We start from the raw sequence: 12,133 nt of genomic DNA on the forward strand, positions 1-12,133 counted from the left end.
ATAATACGAAATCACGCATCATGCCAAGAACCAAGAAAACCTCAATTTGAGTGAGAAAATATAACCAACAGATGCCAACGCAGATGACACAGATGTTGGAATTTTCTAACAAGGATTTTAAAGCAGCCATCATAAAAATGCTTCAACAAGCAATTACAAACATGCTTGAAACAAATGAAAAAAACAGAAAATCTCAACAGAGAAATAGAAGATATGTAGAACCAATCAATGGAAATTTTAGAACTGGAAAATACAATAACTGAAATAAAAAACTCAAAGGATGGGCTCAACAGAAGACCTAGATGGTTTCACTGGTGCATTGGTCAGGGTTCAACCAGAGAAGCAGAACTGCTAGGAGACACATATAATACAGGATTTATTTTAGGGATTTCACCTTACGCAAGTTGGTCTAATGGAGTGAATATCAGTAAGATGCACAGAAGACCACAAAGTATTTAACAGAATGATGTTGGCAGAGACATCGCCAGCTTGGTCTGAAAATGATAGAGACAGTGCAAAAAGAAAAGAGGCCTTTGGACCCCAAAATTCTAATAGCTGGAAGTAGGCTGAGAAAACTACACAGCTGTAAACATGGGCTGCCTTCCATGGGAAAGGAAGGATGATTCAGAATGTAGAACCAAAAGCCTGACAGATGGAGCCATGGAGGATATACAAATGGCCAATAAGCATGTGAGATGCATCTTAGGGAAATGCAACTCAAAACCACAGTGAGATACCACTTCACTTCTACAGAGATGGCTAGAATCAAAAAGATGGACAATAACAAGTGTTGGCAAGGATGTAGAGAAATTGAAACACACATTACTTGTGGGAGTATAAAATGGTGCAGTTGCTTTGAAAAACAGTTTGACAGTTCCTCAAGAAGTTAAACATATAGTTACCATGTGACCCAGCAATTCCACTCCTAGTTGTATACTCTAGAGAATTGAAAACATATGAAAACTTGTATACCAATGTTCATAGCAGCATTATTCAGCATAGCCAAAAGGTGGAAACAACCTAAATGCCCATCAGCTTACATACATACTATGGAATATTATTCAGCCATAAAATGTAAAATGAGGTACTGATATATTTTACAACATGAATGAAACTGGAAAACATTACGCTAAGCGAAAGAAGCCAGACACAAAAGGTATTGTATGATTCCATTTTTATGAAATGTCCAGAATAAGCAAATCCATAGAAACAGAAAGTAGATTAGTAGTTTCCAGGGACTGGAGGCAATGAGGAATGGGGAGTAATTAGAGTGATGAAAATGTTCTGGAATTGGATAGTGGTGATGGTTGCACATTGTGAATATACTAAAACCACTGAATTGTGTACTTTAAAATGGTGAATTTTATGGCAAATGATTTATATCTTAAAAAAAAAAAAAGCCATGGAGACTCACTGCTGGGCAGAAATAGGACTGAGTCCTAATCAAGGAAATTTCAACATTTTCCCAGCTGGATTTCAGAATTGCTGTGGACCAGTGATTCCTGTGTGCCTCTCATTTCCCCCCTTTTAAAATAGTAATGTCCATAATGGTTATCCTTTTACTGTCCCACCATTGTATTTTGGGTATGTGGGGGGCGATCACTTTCGCTTCAGTTCACAGGTGTTCAGATTGAGAGGAGCTGTAGTTGAGTAGCTGTATTTAAGGAATTACATCCAAACAGCTCATCTGCCCCTGGACCCAGTTTAGATGGTGTATGAGTTTGCTCAGGCTGCCAAAACAAAATATCACGGCCTGGGTGGTTTAAACAATAGAAATTTATTTTCTGACAGTTCTGGAAGCCAGAAGTCCAAGATCAAAGTGTACATAGGTTTGGTTTCTTCTGAGACCTCTCTACTTGGCTTGCAGATGGCCACCATCTCACTGGGTCCTCCCCTGGTCTTTTCTCTATGCAGGCACATACCTGGTGTCTCTTTGTGTTCCTAATTTCCTCTGGTTATAAGGACACCAATCAGATTGGATTAGATCCCACCCTAATGGCCCTATTTTAATTTAATCGCCTCTTTAAAGACCCTATATTCAAATACAGTCATATTCTGAGGTACTAGGAGATAGGGCTTCAACATGTGAATTCCGGGGGACACAATTCAGCCCATAACAGATGCCAAATGTATTGTAAATTTTTAAAATTTCATATTTTCCTGATGCCTCAACATCCCCACAAACAGGCCATGAGCACCCTGCTGTGTGACCAGGCATACTAGTGTCATAAGGCTGGTTCCTGCCACAAGTTCCCCTTCTTGCCCTCGCCTGTCTGTGACCTAGTGACATTCAAATGCACCAATGAAATCCCCTCATGCCTGTTGCTTGTGTACTCTACCGTGGCCCAGTAAAGGCACTGGCCCATAGGTCCTCACTCTCTCAGCTCCCCCCTCTGCTTGGTTGAGCCTGCTCCCTGGGTGCTCCTTCTGTGTGGCCCCCTGCATGGCATGCCTTGCCTCCCTCTTCCAGGACCTGTGAGTATAATAAATCCTGTAATTTCATATGCTTCTCTGAGTGTAATTTCCACAGCCACGTGGACCTACTCCCCTATTTACAACAAAGCAAGATTCTAAACTTTCAGCTGATTGATGCTGTAATGGGATGAGACTTTTGGGGGCCTTGGGAGAGGTGAGTGTGTTTTGCATGTGGGAGGAATGTAAATAATTTGTGACCAGAAGGCAGACTGTGGTGGTTTTAAAATATATCCACAAATTCTTGATACTCTTTCCCTCAAGAGGTGAAGCTTAATTCCCCTCCCCTTGAGTGTAGGGTGGACTTAGTGACTTGCTTCCAACAAATAGAATATGGTGGAAGTGACAGTGTATTTCTTCGAAGGCTAGGTCAGAAAAGGCACTGGAGCTTCCTCCTCATTGCTCTCTCTTAGATCACTCACTCTGGGGGACGGTGGCTCTGAACACTCAAGCAGCCCATGAAGAGGCCCTTGTGACAAGGAACTGAGGCTTCCTACCAACAGCCATATAAGTGAACCATACTGGAAGTAGATTCTCCAGCCTCAATCAAGCCTTCAGATAACTGCAGCCCCAGCTGACATCTTCACTATAACCTCATGAGAGACCCTGAACAAGAACCATTTAGCTAAGCTGCTCCCAGATTCCTGACCCCAGAAACTATGTGAGATAATAAATATTTATTATTTTAAGCCACTAAGTTGGGGTAATTTGTTATCCAGCAATAGATAATATGCTAGGTCTTTATCAAAAGAGGAAAATTATACATAGACTGGAACAGTGGCCCCCTTTATTTATTTATGTTATCTGCATAGCCTCTCTGGGCATTTAAGTTTATGACTCCTACAAAATCACAAAGTCATTTTCCCCAGTTAGATTATATATCTCTCTAAGGCAGAGGTCACGACATCCCTTTGTTTGGTGTCCTTTCCCCTAGGATGACTAGTTCAATAAGTCCTCCAAAATCCTTGCTGGCTATCAGGGGGAGGAGTATAATGGGGACGCCAAATAGACAATTTGCTCAGAATTAGGTTAGGAATTCCACAGATGTTGGTCAGGTATAGTAAGAATAAGAATCTTAAAAGAGTCTCAAATCAAATAGAAATCAATCATGTAGAGTAGGTTGAACCACATGAAATTGCCAACATTTAACTGCTAAAACAGCAGTATCATATGGTTCAACCGAATAATACATATATTTTTAACATAACCAATCCACTCACAATTTGTCCCTGAACTCCTCTAGTTGGCTAGCATCATGACTCCATCTGGAGGGATATTACATGACAAAGATCAGTCATAGGTGCTCTCCTGGGAGGGCAGCCTTTCTGTGCAAGATATCTGAATCCCAATAGTCATTGCCAGTGCTGCCTAGGCCAGCTGCTGCATGTCTTTGTGAGACTAGGTTTATAACCCAAACGTGCAACTTGTCTTTTGATCTTAGGGCCAGACTCTAATGTTTTCCTTTCTTGTTATGTTTTATTCCTACTATTACGGGATGGAGGGCATGGGACGCTTCAGTGGAGAGTTGTAGCAGCCACAGAGTAGGGGGGGTGGAATGGGAGGTGATGGTGGAGAAGGAGGTAGTGGTGCTGGAGGTGGTGGTAGAGTTGGGGTTGGGGGCAGGTGGTGGAGGTAGCGGTAGTGGTAGAGGTGGTGGAGGTGGAGGTGGTGTCAGAGTGTTGGAGGTGGAGTTGGTGGTGGTGGTGGAGGTAGTGGTGGTGGAGATGGTGTCAGAGTGTTGGAAGTGGTGGTGGAGGTAGAGGTGGAGGTGGTGGTGGGGGTAGAGGTGGAAGTGGTGGTGGTGGAGGTGGAGATGGTGGTGGTGGTGGTGGTAGTGGTGGTGGCAGTGGCAATGAAGGTATTAGTGGTGGTAGTAGTGGTGGTGGTGGAGGTGGAGATGGTGGTGGTGGTGGTGGTAGTGGTGGTGGCAGTGGCAATGAAGGTATTAGTGGTGGTAGTAGTGGTGGTGGTGGAGATGGCGGTGGTGGAGGTGTTAGTGGTGGTAGTGGTGGTGGTGGTGGAGGTATTGGAGGTGTTGGAGGTGGGAGGGGAGGTGGTGGTAATGGTGGTATAGGTGGTGGAAGTAAAGTTGGAGTTGGTGCTAGTGGTATACAGGCACAGGGCTCTGTGAGTTCTCAGTCATCTGAGCTGGACACAGAGGGTGGGATTGCTGTGCAGGGTGCACAGTGCAGCCACCCCCTGCCCTCCTTGTGTTCTCATTGTTTAACCTGGCTCTTACTCTGGGGCCATTTTGCTCTTGAATCATTTGCTGTGAATAAGCCAATAAGTTCATAAGTGATATCTCTCTCCTGGTCACTCCCCTTACCTACTAACTAACAAACGTTGGGGTAGGGGTAACAAAGTTTAAGAGAGGCTTAGCTCTCAAGAGGTGTTTGCCTGTGTACAAGTGGGCTATGGGAGAGGTTGGGCAAGTTTGGGGACCAAACGATGCCAAAAGGCTCCTAGGCAGGAAGAACTGGGAAACAAACTTGTTCTTTCTCCCTTTCTCTCCTTCTTCAAGTTGCCGTCTTGTCTCAACAATTGCTAGACATGATAAAAAAAAGAGAATTTATTCCACATCACACAAGCTGTAGGCAAGGCAAGAACAAGGAAGAGGAGTGCAAAGCTGGTCTAAAATCCTCCCTCTCTAATTCCTCAAGGGTTGTGGGGAGGAATGCGGAGAGGGATTCAGATGAATGGACAGAACTTGGTGCCAAGACTTCAGAAAAGGTTACAGACGTGGCTTCTTTTGCTCAGGATACAGGACTTCCTCCTGGTTGACAGAGGTGTGTGAGACAACCTGCTTATTCAAAGAGAGTCTTGGAACTGCTGGAACTGAAACTGCTGAGCTGGAGCTGCTACGGCAGGACACGGCACCAGAGGGACGGCTCAGAATCAGACTCCAGAAACTTTTATGGTTGAAGTAGCAGAGGACCGCTGGGAAAGGACAAGGGGATGGGGGAGAGGAAAGATGGAGAGTGGGAGGAAAGTGGGAAGCAGAGTGAGGCCAAAGGGAAGATAAGTCCCTAAGAACCTATCCCTGGGGATTGACAGCCCCCTCCCTCCACACTTTCTCCACCCTGAACCACCCATGTCCCCTCCTTCCCAGGGCCCTCTAGGCAACTCACCACAGGTGACATATAGTATAAACACCAGCCAACCAATGAAATAGCTCCAGCCCATGGGGACTGATAAATTCCTCTTCAACTCGAATAGCCAGACGTTAACAGGAAACAACATGAGGGTGGAGAAAATGAAGGTAACTAGGAGACAGGAAGCGGAGAGGTCTTATTCTCACCCAAGAATCCCCCATAGGGACTATTTCTCATCTGCTGAGCTAGAGCCAAAAACCACAACTCCCATCAGCGCACACAGAGAACACAGCGCCAGAGGTTCATGGGAATCACCCCCTTCACTTCTCTGTCTCCAGTGACTGGGAAATGATGGAACTCAATTCTCAGTCAACGACTACCTGTTCTGTTCTCCCATCACCACAAAACCCCTACCCGACTCCCAAAGAAGGGAAGAGGGAGAAGTGCCAGGAAGATGTGTGTTAGGAGAAACTAAAGACCTTTTCCAGAGCTAGGGGGCACCTTCACAGAAGCTCATGACAGTCCCAATCCAGCCAAAGGAGGGAAATCTCTGAAGACCAGGTACGTATGGCAGGTGCAACCAGATGGTGAGGACGAAGCCCAGCCCCAGCGCCAGGCAGAAGGTTATCTTGGCCACCCCAAAGACTGGGTGATTTGTCCACAGCTTAAAACTGTCTAGGGAAAATGAGAAAACAAGATGAACTAAGGATTCACAAAAGACAAAATATAATCAAATAAGCAAATATGAGAAAATGTTCAAGCTCATTAATAATTAAAGAAATGCACATTTGAGATAAAAATGAAATATCATTTTCACTTATTAAATAGGCAAAGATTCTTGGTATGGAGATTGTTTGATAATCCCAACCATACGAAAGCAAATACCTCAATAGAAAAAATGGGCACAGGGGCCGGCCCCGTGGCTTAGTGGTTAAGTGCGCGCACTCTGATGCTGGCAACCTGGGTTCAGATCCCAGGTGCACACCGACGCACCGCTTCTCCGGCCGTGCTGAGGCCCCGTCCCACATACAGCAACTAGAAGGATGTGCAACTGTGACATACAACTATCTACTGGGGCTTTGGGGGAACAATAAATAAAAATAAGTACATTTATAAAAAAAGAAAAAGAAAAAATGGGCACAGAACTTGAACTGCAGTTCTCAAAAGAAGATATGTGAATGTCCAATGAACACAAGAAGCTCAACGCAAAGAATTGCAAATTAAATGTGGTTTTTAAATCTATCAAATAGGCAAAGATCAAAACAAAACTGATGATATCTAGTGTAGGAAAGGATTTAGAGGAAAAAGGTGCTCTCACACACTGCTGGTGGGCGGCCTTTCTGATGAGTGACCTGGCACAAAATATCAAAAAAAATCAAAATTGTTAAGGCCCTTTGGTCCAGCAATGCTTCTTCTTAGAATTTATGTTAAGGAAATAATCCAAGATCTGCACCAAAATCTATGCACAGGGATCTTCTTTGCAGAGTTATTTACATGTTCAACAAGAGATTTGTTAAATAAATTATAGTGTACCCATACATTGGATTATTACGTGTTCATTAAAAATGATGGTATGATAGATGCTTGTCTCTGAATAGAATGTCTCTAGGAAGAAAGGAGAAACTGGGGAGGGAGCCTGGAAGCCAGAGGTGGGAGATTCTCTTCACTATGTCATTTTTTAAAATATTTTTAAAAATTTTCACTCTGTTCGTATATTACCAATCAAATAAATTTTAAATATAGGTGATGTTATAGAATAATTATTTAATGACATAAGTAAATGCTTACAACCAAAAAGTGCAGTTTGCAACACAGAGCATGTAGAATGATCACAATTTTGAAAAAATAAAAATATATATATTTATAAAAATAAAAATAAATATATATTTTTATTTATTTTATATATATATACACACACAAAAGACTGGAAGTAAATCCATTGCAATGTCAATATGATTATATCTGTGTGGGGTAATTTTAGGTGATTTTTATTTTTCTCTCTTAAACTTTCTGCATTTTCCACGATAACTGTATAACTTTTTTTAAATCAGAAAAAATTATATATTATATATTTAAAGCTAACAGTCATTGCTGGCAAAGGTATAATGAAACAAGCCTTCTCATGCGTTATTAGTAGAAGCATAAATTGCTATCATACTTTTTGAAAGCAACATGGAAAATTTTATTAAGAGCCTTAAATATTTATACTCTTTGATCCAATAAACCCACTTTGGGAAATCTATACCAAAGAGTTAATACTAAACACAGAAAAAACTTCATGATTACAAACTTCATTGCTCTTTTTTTCTCAAAAATGAAATTGGAAATAAATTTGCCAAGAATAGGTAAATAAAAGTCAAATAAAAGGTGATAAATCTATTAAGTTGAAAATTATAATCACTTATAATATGGAAAAGTTGGGGCCCGCCCTGTGGCCTAGTGATTAAGTTCAGCATGCTCCACTTTGGTGGCCTGGGTTCAGTTCCTGGGCACGGACCTACATGACTCATCGGCGGCCATGCTGTGGCAGTGACCCAGGTACAAAACAGAGGAAGACTGGCACATATGTTAGCTCAGGGCGAATCTTCCTCAAGCAAAAAGAGGAAGATTGGGCTGGCCTAGTGGTGTAGTGGTTCAGTTCGCGTGCTCCACCTTGGAAGCCCAGGGTTCACAGGTTCAGATCCTGGGCACACACCTACATACCACTCATCAAGCCATGCTGTGGAGGCGTCCCACATACAAAAAAATGGAGGAAGATTGGCACAGATGTTAGCTTAGCAACAATCTTCCTCAAGCAAAAAGAGGAAGATTGGCAACAGATGTTAGCTCAGGGCCAAAGTTCGTCACCAAAAAAAAAAAGAGAGAGAGAGAGAGAAAGATTGACAACATATGTTAGCTCAGGGTGAATCTTCCTCAGCAAAAAAAAACAAAGAAAAGGAAGTTTATCATATCTCATAAAGATAAATTTTAAAATAACATAAATTATAAAAATAATTTAAAAGATATAAAATTATTTATGAAGAATGAGTACCACTATGTAAAAATCATTCAAAACTTGTTTAATAATAATAATTTTAAAAAGCCTGGAAAAATTGAGTGCTCAATAAACTGCTACTAGTGGCTGTCTTTGAGTAGCAACCATAGAGCAAGGTTGCTTAAAAGAGTTTTGGAGCCAGACACACCTGAGTTATAATTCTAAACCTGCCATTATTTGGTTGATCCATATGAATTTGCTCTTTTTGTAGGTGAAGAGAGATCAAATATTGGCCATTTCATGTGGCTCAACCTAAGAGCTTTATGACCCTGGGCAAGGTACTTAATCTGAGTCTCAATTTTCTCATCTGTAAAATAAGAATAATTTTCTCTGTCTCTTAGGACTGACCAAAGATTAAACTGAGCAAATAGAATAAGTGTGCAATAAATGATAGCTTTTGTTTCCCCAGGATTATTGTAATAAGGATGTATTGCTTTCGTAGTGTAAGAAAATAATAGCTGTGTAACTTTTTTAAATGTTAACAAGAGTGAAGAAATGGAAATGGGGGTCCAAAGCTCTGGTTTTCCACAAAGGCTGAGAAAAGAGGCCCAAACCTGAGAGGTGAGAGGATAGCAAGAGATTAACAAGAATGGGGATTGCAGCGGCTGCAAGAACGCCCAGACGGAAGGAACAAGGAAACCAGCCGTGGAAACCCAGAGCAGGCCCAGAGAAGCAAAGCCTGCGGCAGAGGGGAAGAACAATGGTGGGGACTGGGCCTGGGGAGAGCGTTCTGGGGGCTCCTCCCAAAGCTCTGGGTGTGGAAGCCTAGGGGAAGGAAATCCCCCCTTGCTGAGGCTCTTCTCCCAGGATAATGGTGAATTATGTGATTGAGTGATTCATATGCTCTGCGAGTCCCTGCCCCTCAAAACATTTGTATAAGCACAGACTTGGCTCCAAGCCTTATTAAAAGTAGTGACACTTTCCACTGGGTCAGGCAAATCGATTTGGCCAGGCTAGGGGAGGAAAAATGATCGTTGGTGGTCTCAGTGCCAATGGAACCATCTTGCTTGCCACAACAGTGGGGATGACCAAAGTAGGGACAAGAATACGGGAGTGCAGATATAGAGGCCAAGGCAGGCTGGAGGCCCAGGGTGAGATGAGGGGTGGAAGGTCTCACCTTTCCCATTCTCTGAGTTGGAACAGCTCTTGGATTTGCAGATCTGCAGGAGCCCCATGGACATGATATGGGCCGACGTGTAGATTCTGTTGCTAACATTCGTGGGCCAGCGCTGGTAGAAGCGGCTCCTAGAGAGGCACAGCCATTTCTTGGAGAAGACCATGACCAGCAGTAGGATGAAGGCCATCAGGCTGAGCCCTGAGGCCAACACCTGCGCCAGCTGGCAGGAGCTGTGTGTAATTCTCCATCGTGGAGGCAGCAAAGAGTCCCTGTGAGGCTCCGTGCACGGCTCTGTGGGCAACTGTCTGCTACTGCCAGGGAGAGAGTCGGAGTTCTGCACCCCCTCTTCTTGTCCTGGGCTCACCTCCACCTCATCCTGCTTCCCAGCCCTCCCCTTCCTTTCCAGACTTCTGATGCTCATTGCTTTCTCCTCCTGACTCAGCGAACTCAACTCTAAAGTCTCCTGTCCCCATCCTGAGCAGCCCCTATCTCCCCTTCCATCCTCCACCCCATCTCCCCCTTCCTTTGCTGTGCTCAGTTGTGCCTCATCTTTTAAATATTTTCATCAGGCAGAGCAGTTGCCACCGCAGGGCCTGGGATCTGGAAGGGAAACTCTCATTCAGCAGGACGGGGCCCCTAACTGCCATGGAATGCTCCTGGGGGGCAGTCAAATGGGGGAGGGGGCCCACAGCTGCAGCTCCAACTCTTTCTCATAACCCTGCTCCTCAGGCCCCAGCTCAGAACTGTGGATCTGATATCTCCCTTTGCCTAAGAGCAATGGTCTTGAGGGTCTCCTTTTCTCTTCCCATTTCCTCTGCCCTAACCCCAACCCCAAATGCTCACTGATGGAGCAGGAGGAGGGAGAAGGAGCTTGTCCCCAGGAAAGCATCTGGAAATGTCTTCCAAAGGTGTAATCAGCCTTCTCACTGCTTCCCCTGGCCCCTTCACTCCTCTCCCACCTCTACTCACTTCCGGTCAACAGTGGCCGTTCCCTGCCTTCTTCTCTTTATCTTTTTCCCTTCTTTTTTTCTCAGCACCAGAAGGGGGAGAACATAGAGTAAGGAGGGAGTAGGCGTGTGTCACGTAGTCTGAGAAGGTTTTTCTAACCTCCCTTTTAGGTTGTAGGAAAATAAATCTGAGTCACTAGTGGTAGCCTGGTCATAGTGGCTTCCAGACCTCAGTTAGCCCCTGGAATTCTCATGAGGAGAAAGCCTTTCCATTTGGGATGTGAGTTTGAGTCCCACAACAGCTGGTTTATTTTGTGTAGACAGTGATACACGTCGTTAAGAATACAGGCTTTAGGGGCCGGCCCGGTGGCGCAAGCGGTTAAGTGCGTGCGCTCCGCTGCGGCGGCCCGGGGTTCGCTGGTTCGGATCCCGGGCGCGCACCGACGCACTGCTTGGTAAGCCATGCTGTGGCGGCGTCCCATATAAAGTGGAGGAAGATGGGCACGGATGTTAGCCCAGGGCCGTCTTCCTCAGCAAAAAAAAAAAAAAAGAGGAGGATTGGCGAATGTTAGCTCAGGGCTGATCTCCTCACAAAAAAAAAAAAAAAAAAAAAAAAAAAAAAAGAATACAGGCTTTACGGTCCAACAGGCAAAGGGATGAATAATGGGCCTTCCTCTTAATAGCCTTGTGAACCTGGATGAGTTCATAGAGCTTCTTTAGGCCTCAGTTTACTCATCTGTAACACGGGGACTGTAACACTTGTCTCAGACTTGGTTTGAGTACAGTACTGAAGAAGATAAAGAACAAAAAGCACTCATTGGTTCATAGTAAATTCCCAGGAAGTGGTAGTTATTATTGTTAAGTTATCGTTTTAATTGTTTTGCACTCTTTCACTAGCAAACAAAGAAGGAGCAAAAACATAGAGGTTTTTGGCAGGCATCCTTGCATATCAGTGGCTGCAAATAATGGCAGGGAAGCAAAAGGGGAGTCATCATGAATCCTGAGGTCATGTGCACAGCTAGACCTCAAGAACGGTGGCAATCAGGAATTCAAATCCTGCGAGATGGGCCGGCCCCGTGGCTTAGCGGTTAAGTGCGCGCTCCTCTACTGGCGGCCCGGGGTTCAGATCCCGGGCGCGCACCGATGCACCGCTTGTCCGGCCATGCTGAGGCCGCGTCCCACATACAGCGACTAGAAGGATGTGCAACTACGACATACAACTATCTACTGGGGCTTTGGGGGAAAAAAAACGAGGAGGATTGGCAATAGATGTTAGCTCAGAGCCAGTCTTCCTCAGCAAAAAGAGGAGGATTAGCACAGATGTTAGCTCAGGGCTGATCTTCCTCACAAAAAAAACAAAACAAAACAAAAATCAAATCCTGCGAGGGCTCTTCCTCTGTGTTTTAATCCATTCAGCTGCTGTAACAAAATACCACAGACTGAGTGGCTTATAAACAACAGAAATTTACTT

The 12,133-nt window shown here is 44.2% G+C and overlaps 1 protein-coding gene across 1 annotated transcript; it reads right to left on the minus strand.

Annotated features, from left to right (window-relative positions):
* Positions 1–5,203: 5,203 nt before the first annotated feature.
* Positions 5,204–10,136, minus strand: ODF4 (outer dense fiber of sperm tails 4). The gene is made up of 4 exons (XM_058559269.1): positions 9,716–10,136; positions 6,066–6,239; positions 5,601–5,735; positions 5,204–5,409 (listed from the first exon to the last, which is right to left on the minus strand). The coding sequence occupies exons 1-4, from the start codon at positions 10,134–10,136 to the stop codon at positions 5,204–5,206; spliced, it is 936 nt and encodes a 311-aa protein (XP_058415252.1).
* Positions 10,137–12,133: the final 1,997 nt, after the last annotated feature.

Source organism: Diceros bicornis, chromosome 18 (assembly GCF_020826845.1).
Source record: "Diceros bicornis minor isolate mBicDic1 chromosome 18, mDicBic1.mat.cur, whole genome shotgun sequence".
Lineage (NCBI taxonomy): Eukaryota > Metazoa > Chordata > Mammalia > Perissodactyla > Rhinocerotidae > Diceros > Diceros bicornis.